The sequence below is a fragment of the Trachinotus anak genome, unplaced genomic scaffold, assembly GCF_046630095.1.
Source record: "Trachinotus anak isolate AG129_WGS33_773 ecotype Australia unplaced genomic scaffold, CSIRO_AGI_Tana_v1 ptg000003l, whole genome shotgun sequence".
Lineage (NCBI taxonomy): Eukaryota > Metazoa > Chordata > Actinopteri > Carangiformes > Carangidae > Trachinotus > Trachinotus anak.
Window position 1 is genome coordinate 19,201,789 of NW_027273854.1, and position 19,755 is coordinate 19,221,543.

Genomic DNA, 19,755 nt, shown 5'->3' on the forward strand with positions numbered 1-19,755 from the left:
ACAAGTGTAAATAATCTCATAGACAACTGTGACTATGAAGACAATAATTCACCCAGCCCATGTGATGTCATAATTTTACATTCAACACGTAACATGTTGAATATTCTCAGTGATTTCATCCATCTGATGGATGTTGTGATGAATATTTACCTTTACCTGGCTCCTGAAGGGCATGTACATGTAGTAATACACAAGCAGGAGGTTTGTTAATGTGATATGTGAAATCAGGTTCTTAAAAAAAACAGAAAGTTGCAGGTTGTGATTAATATTTTAATGAGACAAATAAATCAAAATAAAAATGTATAGTTTTTTTTTTTTTTTACTGTTTTCTTTTGGTTTTCAACAGTTAAAGAGATAAACGCAGATGTAGATAAGCTGTAGGGTACAGTGGATGATTAAATGAAACGATGTGGGGCTTCATTCAGCTTGACTCTTAAAGACGACAATGTCTCAACTGCTGCGTTTCATTTGTTTTGTTGTGTTTTACAGCTCAACAACACATTTTTCATTGTAATACTTTCACAGTTGCTTGAAATACACTCAGATTTGATTATAATCATGCTCCCCCCTTTGAACATTGGTAGAACAACACAACAGGTGCTCCCTCGAGGCAGTCCATGGTGGCAGAGGCTCCTGTCTGCCAGACTCTGGTCAAATATTTATCCCTTTGCAGTTTACTTTACATGAGGTGAATTGTATGAGGCCAGATGAATCAGCCACAGAAAAGTCATTTCTGAAGGGTTTCAAGATGTTGTACCCTCCCTTGTCATCACTTCTCCCAGCCTTTACCCCCCGGCTGAGTAGGCAACCTGAGCCCCACTAAGCCTGCAACTTCTTCTGGGCTGCGCTCCCCCTTGCCATGGTAAAGGTTATGCAGGGCCAGGTGGTTCCTGGTAGACGCCAGCAAACACAGGTATGTGTGTGAGGCATGGTGTGCCTCCTGCTGGGCACGGCAGTACCTTTCTCCTGTTACCTGTGGGCGGGGGGGGAAAAGACAAAAAATATTAGTGAAGATCAAATGATGAACCAGATCATAACATAAATGGATAGCACTGACGGTGGCTGCCAAACAGTCAGTTCATTTACACAGTGTTGGAAATTCTTTCTTTTATTGCTTTGTTTATTAAATCTGTCACCAGAGAAAAATGAAATATACATTTGTACAGAAAAGCCAGTCTAGCTGGTGGGCAACATGGAGATTTAGTGCAGAGTATAACAAAAACAGATGCGCCAGGGTTTTCTGCCACAATGTTTTTTTTCCCTTAATCAACCGTAACAGCTACATGGACAGTAAGCATTTGGTCCAGTCCCTACAGAGTGTCACATATACATGATAACGCCCATGGGTCTTTTCAGAGCTGGGACAAATACACACTGACAAGCAAGGGTTCCTCCTAGCCGTTATGCTTCACTGACTACACATGCAGACAACCACCCTGGTACGCAATGTTCTCCCAAGCATAAGTAATACAAGCTTTAAGCCTACATGCTTAAAGCCCCCAACCCTTAATGTCAACAGGCAGCTGTGTATTGGGTAAACAGAGAAACATAAATAATCACAAACACTTAGATGAACATAACACTTACTACTATTTTACATGATACTAACATTATTAACATTAATCGTAACAGCTGAATTTAGGGCTGTCCCCCAGTGAAAAAACTAACGGTAGAGGGACTGATAATTAAAAAGTTAAAATGCCTCTGCTTTGTTTTTGTTTGGTGTTAAGATGAACGTGGTCATGCAGGACTAATAATAACATCGTGTTTATTCCAGATCTATTTACTGAAGCGGATGGATACGAATTCCTTGATAACGTGTCATTTAACGGCGCTTTCTTGACTTTTAATGTTACATAAAACGTATCATGCCATGGGTAAATAATTACACTGAATGATGCCGTGATTTTATTCAGTTTGGGTTCACATTAATGCAGAGGCCTAACGACGACGACGATGTAAACACACACCGTTTAGTAAATGAACCATTAGACTGAGAGAGTAGTTTAACACCTGCGTCTAACACTGAGATGTGCTGAGGCTCATTAGCTTCTGGCTAATGTTAACGTGTCCTTCTGCCGCACAGTCACCTTGCGTTGAACTCTTGCTTAAAAGTCTAACAAAGTTGGCAAAAACAATACTGCAGTGTCAGGCTGGGTGTCCTCTCTATTCCTACATTTGTTCTGAAAGGCTGAAGCGCCAACATTAGTTTCAAATAACAAGCAAACTGGCGACGTTACGATCCGAGAGTTGTCGGGTTAGCTAACGCTAGCCGTGCAGGTTGTGATGGCAGCAGGCTAAGTTAGCTTAGGTTAGCCGAAACGCAGCCGGTGAGAAACTCGCCTTATTTTTACGAAACTGGTCCAGAACATAGCTGTAGGCCAGGGACTCTTTGTAACTCGGTCCTTGGATGGCACGTAATTCTCTCAGTATCCCTCGACAGACTCGTAGCGGCGATGACAGCGTCGCCATGTCTGGGTAGTGTTGTGATCGCTCTGCGCTGGAGGCGAGCCAGGCATGATCGATCCAACACCGCACAGTCGATGAGATGACCGCGCATCGACCAGGAGGCGGCGCTGTGTCCCACTGATAAGTTGACAACGCATGTGATGCTTCTTTCCAACTCACATTTTCCTGCAACAGTTTAAAGGTATTGTGAATTACATGTAAAATATATATTCAGGGCACGTCTACAAGTGTATGCAGCGTAATGTTATGCTGTGCAACCTGTAGCCTACATTCAACTCTTCTGTGCGTATTTGCTATGCAGTGTTGATCAGATTGGTTGTAGCTTGCTCATGAGCCTCTTCCACCAGAAGTCTGACTGTAGACAGCCGCTGGTTCACGTCTAATGTTAACACTTTACAAAGGAAACGACTGATGTTGTCCATCTCTCTTCAGATACTGTCAAAGTGTTTAAAGGTGCTGAAGCCCACTTGCTCTACTGAAGCACAGGGCCGTGGCTGTACCTGGGCTCACAGGTGCAAAAGAACGGAATTAGGAAAAAGCATGAACACAGGGTGAAGATAATACTGACTCTGACATTTATCTCATGTTTTTTTTTTTCTCCACAGATGTCTGAAACTTGGCAAAAGCTTGAGCACATGAAGTTAAATGTGTCTCATAACCAGTGTGATGCTGCCTCTTGTGATGGGTCCATCCAACGTCAGCCAAGAGAGAGCAAAGATGGAATAACTGTTTCTCCTCTTTCACATGGATTCCACCTTCAAATTCATCATGAGGTAGTTTCTTGTTGTCCTGATGCATTTATTCAAAAATGAAGCAGAACTTGCCTGAAGTTTTGGCTCCTCAGTCTTACACATCCTTGCTTGTTATTATAAATAAGACTGGGCTTGAGTTGAATTGTGAGTTAAGTAATCACTGTCTGATAAACGGGCCAGCAGAGGAGACTGAGGGGACTGTGGGGATTTGTAATCATATTTTCTTTCAGGATCTGTCAGCATCTCTCTGCCTCTCTCCGTCTCTTTCTTCCTTTTACTATAAATAACAACTTTATTATAGATAGAACAAAACCACACATGCACTGCAGGGTTGGCTGTGGGAATAAATTGACGATAATCTCTCAAAAGAGAGCAAAAGAAAAACAAAACGGTGTGGTTACCTCGCACTGTTTTTAGTGTAAGGCTCTGTAAAGCCTATTGTACACAATGTAGTGTCCTGTCTTGGTTTGCAAGTGAAATGTAATGATCTCAGTAAACATGGTTATTTGGCCCATGTCATTCCATTCACAGAAACAGAGACACTAGACAAACAGTCTTTGCCTTTGAAGGGTGCTTTTTACCAACCTATCTTTGTCTGCTACTTGCTTTGATTTGGACACTTTGGAGCGGTCATCTGTCACCATAGCAACACTGAGTTAGGCTTTGGGCAAAATGCAGAGAAAAGGATCAGTTTGCTTCATGAACGGAAAATCCTTTAATGCTTTTGTTCAATCTCTGTGCAAAAGCAGAGAGTGTAGAGCGGAAAGGTTGACGGTGTGTCTTCACACTGAGATTAGAAACAGTGATTTCAGTCGAACAGTTGAACACCGATTCATTCTGTAAATGGATTGCAGTGATACCGTGCGAAATGCAGTGACACACTGTAAAATTGAAGCAGTGAATTCTTGCTCGGATGTTCAAACAGCAGGTGTTTGGATGCCCTGAAGGCAGGTCACAGGTCATTAGACTTCACAGGCCATCACTTCACTCCCAGTGTTTCCAGTTATTCCAGCTTGTGTATTGATAATTGACTCTAGGGGGAGCCAGTCTCTTATCAGTTTCACACACCGGTTTGGTTCCTCGACATTTGTCGGAAGGCACCCCTCTCCTCCTCCTCCTCCTCCTCCTCCTCCTCCTCCTCCTCCTCCTCCTCCTCCTCATCTCTCTCTCCCTCACTCTCTCTGCCTCTCTCTCTCTCTCTCACACACTCTCTCAATGAATACTAATGCAGAGAGTGGGCCCACCTCCCTTCCTCCCATCTTTTCGCAGGGATGGGCGGGAGAGGGGAGACAGAGCAATTCCAGCTCAGTATCCTTCCTCATGAGGCAGGCAGTGCTTGACTAGCAGCAGCCCCAATGCCTTTTTTTTTTTTCTTCTCCCACTGAGCAATATTGATGATACTGTGCATTGCTGCTGCAACAATGTCTAACCTGTGTGAGTGGCACGTGATATCAGACCAGAGTTGAGACAGAGAGAGAGAGAGAGACAGAGAGAGAGGAGAGGACATCTGTGGCTTTTGTCATCTGGATGGGAAGTCCTTTTTGGGAGGAGAGACAGAAGAAAGCAGAAGGCAGCCGGGGAAGGGGAACAACTGGCAACAGCCAATCCCCCCTTCCACATATAGACTGGAGACAACGGAGGCCACTGGAGTATTTGCTTTTATCTTTCGTTTTTTGTTCTTTTTTTTCCTCATCGCGCTGCTGGGAGGTGCTTTACCTTTTCATTTGCTTGCTCTCTCGGTCCTCTGTCTTCTCATCTATTTCGCCATTTACCTGGTCAACAATTTCTTCTATTTATGAGCCAGACAAGGAGGGAGAGAGAGAGAGGCAGAGAGACAGAGAAAAAGAGAAAGAGAAAGAGGAGGGGGATTTTTTTTGCCCCCCTTTATCCTCTTTTTTCCCCCCCCTTCATTCATTCCTCCTTCCCTCTCCACTGCTATCACTTCCAGCCCTTTCTATCCCTGTGCAGCCCACGCTCCCTCCTCCCTTCACCGCCTCCCTCCTCCTCCTTCTCCCCCCCCCCCCCCCACCCCCCCCCCACCACCACTCCACTCACTGTCCACCCTGTAACTTTGGCTACTTTTTTGACTCCACCACTGTTTTAATTTCCTTTAAACAGCTTTAATAGAGACATTTTAATTGGCTTGCTTGTATTTTCTATTTATGCCTTTTTCACTTTTGTACCTTTTCCTATTTTCCCCCCTTCTCTTTTTTCCTCCTACCATCCTATGCATCTTTTTTGGGCGATTCTTAAATCTAACCATAGGTAGGTCTATTTAGTGTTTAGTGTCTGTCTCAAAGTCTTTGTTCCTTTTCTGTGTATGCAAGGTGTTTTGTGTGGGGTACACACCTTGACACACACACACACACACACACACACACACACACACACACACACACACACACACAGACACAGACACACAGACACGCACACGCTCATCGGCCTACTCTGGCTCCCCTCCCATGCGTCTCTCAGCTGATTGTTGCCTCATGCCATGTCATCGTCACGTCACTCTCCCCTTGCATACTATAATCTGTGTCTTCTGACTTGTCTTTTCTTCTTGTTCTCCTCCACCGAGACCACAGCGACTCATCAAGCAAGCACCCTCTTCAGTCGTCATCATGGACCCACATTTTGACCGCCTTGTCATTTCTGTGTTGTTGCACAAAAGTCTCCTCTGTCATTAAAATGTCTGAAATGCCCCTTTATCACACACCTTCCTCCTCCTCCTCCTCCTCCTCCTCTTCCTCCTCACACGTCCTTTTGTTTTCTGTCATGCACATTCAGAGACGTCAAAAAAACGCCACATCCGTTCTGCGGAGGATATGTGTGCGTTATTATTAGCAAACTGAGGTGCGTTTAAGTTCCCTTGCTTCACGTTCATCAGGTGAAGGTCAAACTGAGCAGAGGCCCTATTCATGAGCCCGAACAGTGCTCCGTCCGTTCTGTCGGGGTGTCATCTGTGCTTATACACTCCTCTGCCTCCTTCCTTTCCTCTGCCCTCGTTTCCTCTCTCTCTCCCTCTCTCTCTCTCCCTCTCTCTCCCTCTCTCTCTCTCTCTCGCTCTCTCTCTGTCTCGTATCTTTCTGAACTGACTCTGTTTCCCGCAGACAGACACACAAGCACTCAAAGAGAATGGACTAGGAAAAAAAACCAAAACAACAACAACAAAAAAACTGGCTTCATCATCCAGAGGATTTTTTTTCCCTTTTTTTTCCCTCCACCATAATTTTCACTTTTTTCACTCACTTTGCCTCAAGCTTTAATCTCTTTAATCACCTCTTTCCACATCTGTTTTTCTCCATCACTTTCACCCTCTCACCCCCTCTGAACTGATCCACTTATTGATTTATTTGTTGTTCCATGTTGTTTTTTTTCATTTGCTGTCTAAAAATTTCATAACCCACCACTCACATGTCATTGACTTGCTTCCATTAGAGAGTTGTTGCTGTTTATTTTTGCATTTTGGTGACGTTTTTTTTTTGTGCAATTCATCAGCTTGACTACTTCCATTTATTGAAATACACGCGGCAGATTATTCATGAATAATCTTTTGAATTTTTAGAGATAGGTTGGCTCGGAAGTATTAAGCTGAGTGTAAAGTAACTGAATAATTTGGTGTGTGTGTGTGTGAGTGAGCTACAGAGAGGCAATAGACAGATGCATAGCAAAGTGAAGCAAACCACACAACTCATTTCCTTGTTCATACCATCTTTTATATTTCCACTTTTTTTCCTGAAGGAGATTTAATGCCTCTCCTCTTCATTACATGAAGATAATGGGAAGTGGGACTTTTGAGCAAGCGTCACCCTGATAAAGGCACTCTGGATATAGCCGTTTTCCTGTGGAATTACCCTTTAAATCCTGGATTTGATTCCAAATGAAAAAATAATTAACAATTATCAAAAACTGTTCTAAATTCGGGACACTTTTTTTTTTTTTTTCACTTTTTTTTTTGTAATGGGACTGAAGCTGATTTCAATATTTCTTTTTCAACTATTGAATCTTAATGGGATTTCACTAACGCGGATTAAAGACTCAAGCAACATCTTTGTCTATTAGTTGATGTAATAGCCATGATTCTTACAATTTCTCCAGCCTTCAAAATCGATTAAATTTAATATTTCTCAGTGTTAAGGGTTAAATAGGTGAGTACGGTGCTTTGAATCCACACATGCTGTTGCTGTTGCATGTTTTGGATGATGATGATTCTTACTGATGCAGATATTCACCTTAATATTTCTGGTCATTAACTCAGTATTTATGTACTTGTGTGTGGGTGTGTGTGTGTGTGTGTGTGTGTGTGTGTGCAGGGTTAGGCAGAATTTAAATGGATATTGACGGATTATCAGAGATCTGTAATTTCCCTCACACTTCACCACCATTTATCCTTTGTAGTCTTTTTTCCCCCCATGAGCCTTTAATTCTCTGATGCATTTTATGCATGTGAAATAAAATCACATCCATACGCTCAGATCTTTTCATGCAACGTGCCTGATAATTTACTTCACATGTTAAAATGAATCTCCACACTTCATCCTTTATAGTTTTGTACTTAATCTTCCGTCCGCCCGATGGAGAGGCCACTTCTGCCTATCAAATCATCTGCTCAGTGCTGCTCCACACTCTTATTTAAAGCAGCGGAGTGTGTGTGCGTGTGCGTGTGTGTGTGTGAGAGGAATATATATGTAGATCAATAAAGTAATCTACATGAAGACGTAGACTACATTGCCCTTTTCTCAGTGTAATTATTTTTATCTGCTGTTATTCCAAAGACAGACCGGCAGTGTATCTCATCTCCTTGTGGAGTGTGTAGGAATGAAAATTTGAGTCTACAGCAAAATTCACATTCACACCCACTCTCTTTCTTTCCTGCACACACACACAGAAACACACACACACACACACACAGAAACACACACACGCAGTCACTTTGCCTGTCTATCCGTCATAGGTCCTGCAGCGATTGACCCCTTTTCTCTGATTAACTTTCCTATCATTTGGCTGACAGCAGTTTGAATTTATACCGCGTGTGTCTACGCGTGTGTGCGCTCGCTCCGCGGTCAAGGTTACGGCTCCATACCTACCAAATCCACCTGGGACCTGGTCTCATAACCCTGGACCATTACCCATTCTGCTCGGTGCTCTTGGCACACATGTGACCCCTGTAGCCTATCTACAGATGGGCACTTAAGCCCAGGTATTCTGTCAAAGCTGTCACAGCTGCCACGCTGCAAAATGGACGTCTCGGGTGCAAACTCTGCCTCCTGACACATGGCTCGCTGCTGTCTTTTTACTGTAATGATCACAAAAAATAGTGCTTGGCAGTTTTTATGAAGAGGTAAAACACGGTTATATCATTGTCTTGCCAATGTGGTGGAGGGAGGCAGCAGGAAAATGGCCAATGATGTGAACGTTATGTCCCACTTAGCTGGAAAACTGCAGTTGATACAGCTGATTTGACGAGTGCTATGCAGAGGAAGCTGACTGTGTTTTCCTTTCGAGCATAGCTGGGTGGTAGAGCGAGCAATCACTGTCCAAATGAACCGTTTGGAAGATGGATACAGCTGAGCATCACTCCCACGCAAATACAGAGGCGATTTGTTGGCGATCGTGGTGGCACAAGTAGCTCTTTGTCAAGTGCTGGATTGCAGTTGTGATTATTTTTATTGAGCTTTTTCCAAATGGATCACAGGTTTTATGACAGTCACCTTGGAAAGTAGGATCATATTTGGTGTATTGCTGAATGTACCTGCCAAATGTCACAATGCAGTTAATGTTTTACCCAGTTTGTTTTTTAGTGTAACGCTAAATTTAAAGTGCACCTTCATTCTCAGTCAGTAATGTTTGCGTATACATTGCCAGCAGGTTTTATGTATATATAGCACTAATGAAGTATTTTAAGCGTCGTGTCAATTTTTAGTGTCTGAAAGAATTTGATGCCAGGAGCTTACGTGGAAAAAGAAGTCTGCCAAAAGTCTCCAAACAGAGCTTAAGAGATTTCATAAGCACAGTGTTTGCGGTCGTCATTGATAAACAGGCCAGGAGAGGAGACAGCAGGGGCTAAAGAGATTCATAATCCTGTCCCCTCTTCCTACTGATTCTCTCTCTGTCTCTCTTTCTCCCCATGTGCTCTCTAATGAGACAACAATGCAACTCCTGTGTCTGGCTCTGAGCACTGCATCTGCATTAACGCAAGCAGCAATAACACTCCATCAGATATTTTAACTTCCACTCTGAGCCGTCGAGGGATCTGCTGTGTTCAAAAGCATCGCTGCATGTCAGTGTGTGCATCAGAAGTCAAACTGAAAAAATGCCTAAGGATGATCTGAGCTCATGAAATCCACAGTGAGGCATGAGTTCAAACTTCACACCTCAGATTCACATTATGTGCGTGATGCTACACGAGCACCTCGTCCATCATCTTGTTAAATGAGTGTATCAGTCTGCGGAGCTCCATCTAAAGCTCGTAACGTTCTGCAGCCTGTGTGTGTGTGTGTGTGTGTGTGTCTGAATCCTGTTCAACCATCAGAGTGCGAGCGGGAAGCCTATGTGGGACGACTTACAAGATAAAAAAAAAAAAAAGCACATCTCAGTTTTTATTGGCAGCACATTCACTTCAAGCGAGCAGAATACGGGTCATGATCTGATATAAAAAGGCTATTCAATAATTCATCAGAGCTGATTAAGAGGACTTGTATCGACACAGACGCTGTCCATGAGAGGAGATGGGAGTACACGGTGTGTACAGAGAGGCTACATTTAGGCCCCTTTGTGGGATTAGTATGAGCTAAGAAACAAGCTAAAAGAGCCTGGGCGTTTCAAGTGAGCAGCGTAGGCCTTCTTTGATGTTTTAATCTGCTGTACGTTCAACCCTCCTGTTTCATGTGTCGACTGTGAAGCGGCGAGCGTAGCCTACATGTGACGAGTGTGTTTGTCTGTCGTCGCATGTTGCTGTGTGTGTGTGTATGTGTTTTGTGAGGCCCATCGCTCTATTAAATATGAAGAGTACAATCTGTTACCCCGCAGAGACTTGTTTATTATTCATCAACATATTTCAATTAATCATTCATTTACCTAAAGTATGGCCCAAGCCCCCCCCCCCACCCTCCTTTCAGTTTAGACCCCTCATATGGACTCCTCTGGGGGGGGGTGTTCATGATATATGAGTGTAATCAGTATTAATAGAAGCTATTTGTTATTCTTCTGATGCAGTACATACTGTAGTTGGGGATGAGGAGACAATTTAGTATTACACTACATTTGGAAAAAAAAGTATATTATTTATCATATTGGGTTGGATTCTCCTCAAATCAGACTGTTTTATCCTTGCACACACACATGCACACACACAGTTTACTAAAGAGAATTGTGAGATGGATTTGAACAGATTAAGGATAGAGACACATTGTTTTTTTTACAGAACAGAAAGGGCCTTCGCAGTGGATTTGGATTGTAAACAGTAACACAGACCGCTGTGTTCAGATAACCATTTTAAGCACTGAGCTGTGCATTTTAAATTCCCCTCATTTAATCTTACCTTATTAATTCTAAGGGGAGCGGGGTCATAGGTTGCACACTGTGCCAAAGCGCAGTATGCTTTTATTAGAGTCTAAGTGCCTGTGACCTGCTTCTAACCCTCTGTCCTCCCTGTTTCCTCTGCAATAACAGACTGGCAGACGTCAGAAAAACAAGCAACGCCAAACATCTCTTCGGAGGAACAGAAGTGAAGCTGCTCCTGTGGAGTACAATTACCTCGAAATTGCTGCTTTACCCTCTTGACCCGTCGAGGATTTTACCTAAAACTGCTGTGAGTTCCCGGTGCCAAAAAATAAAAAAAAAACAAAAAACAAAAAAACAACCTTCCTCGTTTGCAATCAATACTTAAAGGATTACGATGTGGGAAAGAGATAAATGCTCAGCAATGTCATCTCATTTTTAATCTCACCTCTCCATTCATGAACATCTGTATTTGCAAATCCCACACACCTAATGAAGTGGTAGAGATGTGCCATTCAATTAACCATGAAGCCTAAAACATATTGATTAGATAAAGTGCAGCTGGTTAGAGCAAACAAACCCCTGGTGGAGTGACACCCGAAAATGATAAAGGACTAGTTTACTTCACGACCATTGTAGTCCACTTTATAGAGTTAATTAAACTCTTGATGTTGACAGGTGGTATTATTCCAGGTGATTAGCCAGAAAAAATACCTCTAAATTTGAATTCATAGGCCCTGTTTAGACCTGGCATTAAAGGTCCAATATTGTATAAGTGAAATGTCCATGACTTTTTTAAATTTAAAGCAGGTCTAGGTTCTATATTAACACTGTGAAAGTATCAAAGTGCTCAGTCCACAGAGAAATGCACACAGCCTGTATTCCGAAACTGAGCCTTAAAACAAGCTTCTGTAATTTTGTGATGTCAGAAAAAATCAGTCACTGCTCTCAGCCATGTCATAAGCCCAGCCCACCTGGATCCACCATCCAACCTTGCAGGATTTGCTTTCTCTGAGTGTTTACCTGCTATATTTTTATGACATCACTCAAAAAACAGTCAGCCAGTCAGAGGAGCCTCTCTTCTGATTGGCTCACTGACCTGTTGTTACTCGAGCTCGAGAGAGGGGCCTGAGAGAGGAGATGTAAAATTACAATGACAAATATATCTTCTTATGGATATCAAAACTTCACTGGAAAAGTGTAAAATATGGGACCTTTAATATAACATTAACAGGTGATCATTCAGTGTTGCCCAGGATGTGTTCACACTGCTAAAAGAACGTGGACACATGTGACCCAGACCAGCAGATGAAGCGTTCGCTCCTGAACTTACAGCTGTCGATTTGTGATCTGATCACCCGAGACTGATGTTAATCCCAGGTCTGAACAGGGCCATAGTCTCAGTGTGGTATATGTGGACAGTGGAAGAAGGGTTGGTCCCTGTTATGATGACAAAAAAAAAAAAAAAAAAATACTAGACAATGAAATATTTCAAGATACGGTAGCTGCTAGCAATCAATACTCATATTGTCCTTTCTGTCATTTTGATTGCAGTTCAGCCTCCCTCAGTCTGAGGCTATGAGAGGGAGAGAGGAGTCCCAGGCCGCACCATCATGCTACTTCTGAGACGCTGGGATGAGACTTTGGCTGGCAAAACACAAGGTAAGACGATGTTGATGCATGAGGCCTCTCTGCAGCCCGAGCTGTTCTTAGCTTTCTCGCGTTGTCCCTATAGAGAACCGCTGAAACAACCCGCCTTATCTCACCTGTGCGTGTTTGTGCGTGTGCAGCCTCCCTACGTGCACGCCTTTCCTATAGCTCAGTGATGGATGATCCAAAACTTCCTTTTTGCTTTGTATCTTCACACCAGGTTTGCTTTAGGGTCAGGATAATGGTTCAAGGTGGAGCCTACAGACAAATGGTTTAATCCTGGGTTTTTAGCACAGTGTGCACTTTGATCAATGGCATGCATCAGCGCGTGGACGTTCAGCCTGACCCAGCCCCTATCGACTATCGGCTTCATTTGCATGGCTCTACAGGCATTGATCAGGCAATTAAAGGATTTGTTGAATGAGATTTTTGAGGCGCAAGTGTGTGACCACTTGGACGTGTTTGTGTGTGTGTGTGTATGTCAGCTGCTTGTCAGGTGTGTTCATGCGCGAGTGTAGCCTATGAAAGAGGGAGAGAGACAGCAGCCTATGTTTTGTGTGATAAGATAAAAGAAGACATAACTCTCTCTCTGTCCCTGGAACTAAATTACATTGAGCAAGTGCATTTGCCACAAGAGCCCATGAGAGGCCATTATCATATCAGCACATTCCATCGTTTTCGCCTTCATTCATCTCATCACTCCTTGCTGCTAAGCTTTTTTTTTCTTTTCTAATTGCTCATAAGTTCTTCACAACCTTTTTTTTCGCTACCACCTCTCTCCCTCTCTTTCTCTCTCTGCCACTCCATCCTCTCCCGCCCTCTCCGTCCCTGCCCATGCACTATTAATCAGCCGTGACGTTTAAGAGACTGAGCCTCGGTGCAGAGGAGCAAGACTGAGAAACTACATTTTTTCTTGTTGTTGTTGTTTTTTTTTTTGTTTTTTTGTATTTGGAGATGGTGGTTGCAGGGAGGGGGGGTGGGTTGACGGACACAGTGTGTGAGGACACTACAAATGCTGCCATTACACAGTTGCTCTTATTACTTGAAGCCACCGCCTGTGCCAGCAGCAGCAGCAGCAGCAGCAGCAGCAGCAGTGCAGCTTCGTAATGAAGTGCCTCGGCCTCGGCCTTCTGTCGTTCGCTGAAAGTCACACAGCTGCCTCAGCTAATGCTGACACAGCAGATACTGCCTACCACTGCCTTACGTCATAAAACATTACCATATATATGAATTAGCAGTTATGGTGAATCTCATTAACAACACCGCCCTGTTGTCTTTGAAAAAAAAATCCCAATTATTAATCTGTTAGGCTTATTATTATGTCCAGCAAGCTTCCTGCTCTTACATAAACTGCTCAGAAAACGCACTGGCTGGAATAATGCCGAAAATGAGGACATCTTCGAATAATAATGTCTCATGAGTTTTTAAAAAAGCTTTATCTCCAACCCCCGTGTACATAACCTAAATGGGATTTTGGCCCCTCATTATATCACCACCACTCAGCGCCATTAATTAAGTGCAGCGTGGCTTTTCATTCAATTTTTTTTTTTTTACAAATCCAATTAGCAGCAGACTCTTATTTAGACTCATGTCATCATTCATACCCAACGCGGAAAACTGATGGACTACACTAATGCTGTGTGAAATATAGTTGTGAAATATTTTAGGATCACCTTTCTCCTCCCTGCTGATGTACAAGATGTAATTAACAGCAGATTTCTGTATTGAAGCATAACATTGAGATAAATGAGCACCTCCTGGGTTTATACGTCCTCCTCTAATAGTGTTTTTTTAAGTCAGGTGTTGCATTCTTCTGCTGAATAAACCAATGTGCTTATGTGCTTATTTTGGGAGAATATTCATAATTGACATCATTCCTTTTTTTTCTGAAGTCAAAGGAAGTTTTTTTTTTTTTCTTTTTTCCTTCGATTGTGTCTTCCTAAATTAGAGCAAATTCAAGAGCCGTGGAGTTAGGAGGCTTTTGATGAAGAAGAGGACAGGAGAAAAGAAACAGGGAGAGGAGGAAAAGAGAGGAAGTGTTTTGGCAATTGTTTCTAGGGACGTGGAGTGGAAGATAGAAAGAGTGCAGCTGTGTGTTTTCTCTGGAAGACAATGACTTCTGATGTGCTTGTGCTACTGTCTATTGTGTTTTGTCACCATATGTAAAATTACACAGCGGCGTGTGAGCATATCTCATTAATTTAAGAACTCAGTCTTATTGGGATAAACTTTATTCAGTCATGGCAAACTCACCCCGGCACGTTTGTCTTTGTAATGAATCCAATCATATTGTTCAACCCAGGCTCCACTGATGTTCAATTATCTTGTAATTGAATAAACTTGTAAGATGCGGCAGCAAATCATACGAGGTGGTTATTTATCGCAGAGCAATGCTATCAGTTAATATTAATTGAACCTGAGCTGCAGGATCACGTGTTTTTAGCTTAACCTGAAAACACAGCTAAGATCTGTGTGGTGGCATCGATTGGGTTGCAAAACAGCAGATCAATACAACTTCACTCATTCTTGTCTCCAGCTGCGGAGCAGTAACATAAGTCACCTGGAAAACGGCCTGCAGATCCAATCATTAGCTGAGCGCTGCACCTCCAGCATTTGCTTTGGTGGCATCTGTTATTTTCTGGCACGTCCTCAGATGCTGCTGTGAGGATGCTCCAGGTGCTTTTGGTGTTTGTTGTCCAGGTTTGAAGGATACATCTGATGTTGAGACAACTAGTTGATCAACGGAAATTTTTAGATTTGATTAAGTCATGGAAGAATGTCCAGCTTCTCAAATGTGAGGTTTTGCTGTTTTATATCATTGTAAAGTAAATTGAGAGTGTTGATGTAGCAAAGCAAGCAATCTGAAGACATCATGTTGTTGTCTGGAAGATTGTGATGGGCATTTCTCACAAATGACTGACTTTAAAAACCTTTGGTGGGTCCTTTGTGGGCCTCCCCTCAGACAATATTAAGCTGACGCACCCTGCTCCCTCCTCCTTGCCATAGAGTCGGGGATCTAGCTGACCTCTGTTTTTTTTTAAGCTTATATTTGTTAACATTTTGACAAATTAGCGCCATTAAAAGTATGCCGAATTAGCTATTAGCAGTTCCCATTTGCAGTGTATCCATGGATGTACAGACAGCTATCACTGGATTACATTGATACTGATGAAAACTTAAAACCACAATGTTCCTCAGGCAAGTTCTGGAGTTCTGAGCAGAGTCTTTTTCCTACGATCGCTAAGTGGGTTTATTGACGTTTATTCACATCGACATCAGATAGAGAGAGAGAGAGAGAGAGAGGGAGAGAAAGAGAGATCCTTGGAAAGTGTAAGTCACACTGAGTGAAAAAAAAATGTGTGTATCATGTCTGTGTCTTCAGATTTGACTGAGTTATGACTCCCAGTCAAATCAATGGTCCTAAACATTGTTTTTAGAGCATCAGACTACACTCATCTCATCTCACAAAGTATGTTTGCCTCTCTCCATGCCTGCCCTCTGGGCCAAACCAATAATAGATTAATTGTAAAGTTAGAGCTTAATCAATAATGAAAATAATTGTTAGTGGCCATCCTTGATAAATGAATGCGTATCTGTGTCTGTATATGTGTATATTGCAGTGTATTTAATTCATATAATTGTACTGGGGGTAAATGTATGACTGTCTAAAAGGTTTTCTATATACTGTATATCTGCACAGCACTGCACAGAACGACTATAATGTGCACAGATATGTCCTGCACTCCACCTCAGCTGATTTGTTGTTTTGTGGCCTCATCAAGAGGTGTGCATTGTTGAAGTCAGCGAACGGTTTGTTTCGGCGTGTGCTACAGGTCAGAGTCTATGACAGGAAACACTTGCGCTGATGCTCGGAGGACTCACAACGCAGAGAGTCAGAGGGATTTGCTCTGTAGTTGAGAGAAAGGATGATTGCAGCTGAATTATAAAACAAACACATTCTTCATTTGTACTCAGTTTATACTGCAGTGGAGTATAATAATGTACAGCTGGAAGGGCAGTGAACTTTCTAAAGACCATTGTGATGTTCAGTAGTGACTGAATAAAGGTTTTACATAACTCTGTGGAACAACTTAGACTTGGTGTTGTCATCCTTGATTTAAGGGCAGCTCCTCATATCCAGCTTTAATTCGGAATAATAACACTTGTGTCACAGAACATGATTAATGTTATACTTCCAGAATTTGATTAATGTCTTGTTGTATAGAAGCTGCAACTAAGTAATGCTATTTAAACTTCTTTTTTGTTCATCTCCGCTCTACTAAGCTACGTTTTTCTTTCCCATTATGAAAGCTGTGCTGGACAATAAATCAGCCCGTACCAGAGAAGGGATTACTTTCCCTGATACAGTGTTCTACCAGGAGCAAGCCACGCCCCCTGCTATGAGACTGGATGGCGGTGCATCATCACCAGAGCCGCACACACACACACACACACACAGACACACACACTCACACACAAAATCTCTAAAAGCCTGTTTGTGATGTTGCAAAGATGAAATGGTCAAGCATGGGCAGTGACCCTCGACCATCCCTGAGTGCTCTCTCTCTCTGGCGAGCAGAGCTGGAGATAACCCGGATGCGAGGCAGCGTCTCCTGGACCTGCTGCTGTTGATATGTCATAACTAATGCTCACCTCGCTTCACTGGCCTCAGCAAAGCAAAGCCAACTCCACAGCCTGCTCTGCCCTGCCTGCCGCCTCTCAGGCTCTCAGCCTCGGCATCAGTCTGTCCTAAAGCCTCCTACAGTTTTTTTTTCCCTGTGTGTCTGTTTGCCAGTAGATAATACTAAAAGTTATTGATTGTGTTATGTTAAGGAAAAATGCCCACCAGGAGTTTTAGCGGAAGAACTCCCAAGTGGGAGCTATTGCCTCCCTGAGGGACCTCATCCACATACTGTCAAAATGTGTGATATGTGGCAGTTAGGCTGCAGAGAGAGAGGGAAACAGAGAAGGGGGGGAGGGGGAGGGAAGAAGAGAGTAGTTCATATATGCCAGTGTGTCTCGTATAGAACAGAAAGATGGTATAACGCTTCTAACTAGGCAGACAGATAAAAGGAAGAGAAGCGAGATTGTGATGTGAGCTATTGTAAGGCACACAAACATAATAGGTTTGTCAAAGTCTGACTGATTAAACTCAATGCGCCTGAAGACGATGCAGCTCTCATTCAGCCATTTAACCTCTTCTGTGTATTCAGTCGATTGTTCCTGTTTGCATCTCACATTGATTTCTGAAAGCCAGAACCAGAGTTTCAGAACTACTGAAAACGATGTAAGTGCCGGTGTAAGATTGTTCAATTGTGAAAACTCCTTGCAAACATTTCTTTGGACAGGAGATTTCATACTCATGGATTAATTATGGATCAATTTCCACACAGTGTCATTTGTGTCTCTGTCTACCATCATGAACATGCTGGAAAAACCTTCAGAAATCTTCTCAATCTTTCCCTTTGCCAGTGTGACTGTTTGTGGCCCGATCGTCGCGCTGCATCAGTTGCTTTTTCAAAACTGAAAATCAAAAACCAAAACAGAAAAACACTCAGTTGTCTCATATAGTAGCGTGACTATTGCAGGTCACATAATATGACATATTTATTACAACCTGGATATAGGATTTTGTCATTTTGGGTGACAGCAAGTGTATTACCGTGTTGTGTTTATTTGCAATAACTTATTTTTTGGCTACTTGGGAGCAGTGGAGACGAGTTGGGAACACAACATTGACAGATGATAAGGTGAACTTGTTGCAAACAAATTTGTTATTAGTTAGTTATTGGAGCTAAAATGACGCTAGAGTGGTGAGAGTGAACCAAAACAGTAATGTTGCAGGCTGGAAAGGCTGGAGCTGAGTTCGACCGGTCTTAATTTTTCGCATAGATTAGTCTAATGCAAGTAAGACTTTCACAAAAATAAAAAGTGACTCATTTTAAGATATTAGACACCACAGGCTAACTCAGTTCTAAGATCAGTGTTACCATGGTAACAATCACTGACACCTGCGGTGACCAGTATCACCCAACAACAAAAACAAGAAAACATGGCTCATAGATTGTGGTTTGCTAACGCTGTTCTGGAGAGAGCAATGAGAAGGAAAAGTTTTTATAGAGACTGCAGCCATTTTTATTTCCAAATCATATTTCTTCTTATTGTTTTACTCTTCGCTGAATTTCTCAAATAAAACGTCCTTGTAACTGTTGAATTCTTCCAAAACACAAACATTTTCTGCTGGGGCTCAGTGGTTGGATAAGGTTCTTCGGTCGGCCATTTTTTTTTTTCCAATTTAAAAAAAAAAAAATTCATTGTACCACATTCCACCTTAAGATAGTCAAGAACTAAACAGCTTTGTGCAACGGTTGAATTTAGCCATGTGACTATTTGTTATATCTCAGCTATAGTCTAAGTCTCTCTTTGTGAAACCGGTTGAGTTGTAGCTTCATCACTGTGCGTGACCTGTTTCAATGTGTCATTTGATACATTGTTATTATTGAATTTTGATAACAGGTGCTTTAATTTTCAAATACTTTCATTCTTCCTCTTCTTTTGGGAAAAGGAAATACATGATTTGGACACATTATAATATTACTTCTAAATTCTAGTGTCCTGCCAGAATGATGAATATCATGACCTGTGTCACTGTTTTTGAAACCGTCCTCTGACACCCAGTCAACTGAAACATCTCAGTTAGCCATATTCTAAAGGTGCTAAACACGTTGGAGTTTTGTTTCTGCAGCGTGCTCAGAGGTGTCTCCTTTGTGGTAAACAGAATAACAAGGGGACCAGTGCACATATGTTTCTAATACGGCTGGTGTCACATGACAGCAGCCTGGCAATTAATTTACCATGAGTGGAGATGAGGGAATAAGGGAAAGATGAGTGGGTGCAGAGTGAGCAGTGACGTGGGTGTGAGTGAGGGTGTGACGGTTAGTGTGCAGAGATACTTTTGAAGGGGGTGTAAGTGAGTGGATGTGGGGCGTGGTGTAAATAACAGCCGCACGAGACGAGGACTGGGTGTTAAATTAGGCTTCGGCCCAAGAATGTGCCGCCTGGAAAGATGAGACAATTAGAACACATTCACATAGCCAGACCCTGATAGCACCCTCATTAAGGATGTGTGTGTCTGTGTGTGTGTGTGTGTGTGTGTGTGAGGGAGAGAGAGATTGGCTGTGAGAAGTTTTCGAATTCTCATACTGAGCCCTTGGTGATCAATAGGAGTTACTAGACTTGGAAGCAGCTTGAAACAAAGTTGATTTGACAAAACTAAGAAGCTCTATAAGGATTTAACTTGAATCCACAACACATTTCATTTTAAATATCAATAGTTGACCTGAGAGAGAAGTGGAGAATGTTGCAAATACAGGATATGCACATC

The 19,755-nt window shown here is 42.5% G+C and overlaps 2 protein-coding genes across 3 annotated transcripts in view; one reads left to right on the forward strand and one right to left on the reverse strand.

Annotated features, from left to right (window-relative positions):
- Positions 1 to 256: 256 nt before the first annotated feature.
- On the reverse strand, positions 257 to 2,525 carry fmc1 (formation of mitochondrial complex V assembly factor 1 homolog). The gene is made up of 2 exons (XM_071474416.1): positions 2,344 to 2,525; positions 257 to 973 (listed from the first exon to the last, which is right to left on the reverse strand). The coding sequence occupies exons 1-2, from the start codon at positions 2,470 to 2,472 to the stop codon at positions 770 to 772; spliced, it is 333 nt and encodes a 110-aa protein (XP_071330517.1). The 5' UTR covers positions 2,473 to 2,525; the 3' UTR covers positions 257 to 769.
- The window catches only part of grin2ba (glutamate receptor, ionotropic, N-methyl D-aspartate 2B, genome duplicate a), a 128,833-nt gene continuing 111,588 nt past the window's right edge, over positions 2,511 to 19,755 (forward strand). The window contains exons 1-4 of one of the 2 annotated variants that reach the window (XM_071474401.1): positions 2,511 to 2,650; positions 3,075 to 3,242; positions 10,893 to 11,031; positions 12,276 to 12,383. In XM_071474401.1, the coding sequence (XP_071330502.1) occupies positions 12,357 to 12,383 (27 nt within the window). In that variant the 5' untranslated portion in view covers positions 2,511 to 2,650; positions 3,075 to 3,242; positions 10,893 to 11,031; positions 12,276 to 12,356. Of the gene's footprint in view, positions 3,243 to 10,892; positions 11,032 to 12,275; positions 12,384 to 19,755 lie in introns of both variants that reach the window. The other variant, XM_071474402.1, reaches the window with a different exon arrangement.

Bases quoted from the DNA above. Each gene is read 5' to 3' on its own strand.
- fmc1 (XM_071474416.1), bottom strand. From the start codon at position 2,472: ATGGCGACGCTGTCATCGCCGCTACGAGTCTGTCGAGGGATACTGAGA. The intron at 974-2,343 runs GCGAGTTTCTCA...CCCCGCCCACAG, and splicing joins ACCAGTTTCGTAAAAATAAG to GTAACAGGAGAAAGGTACTG.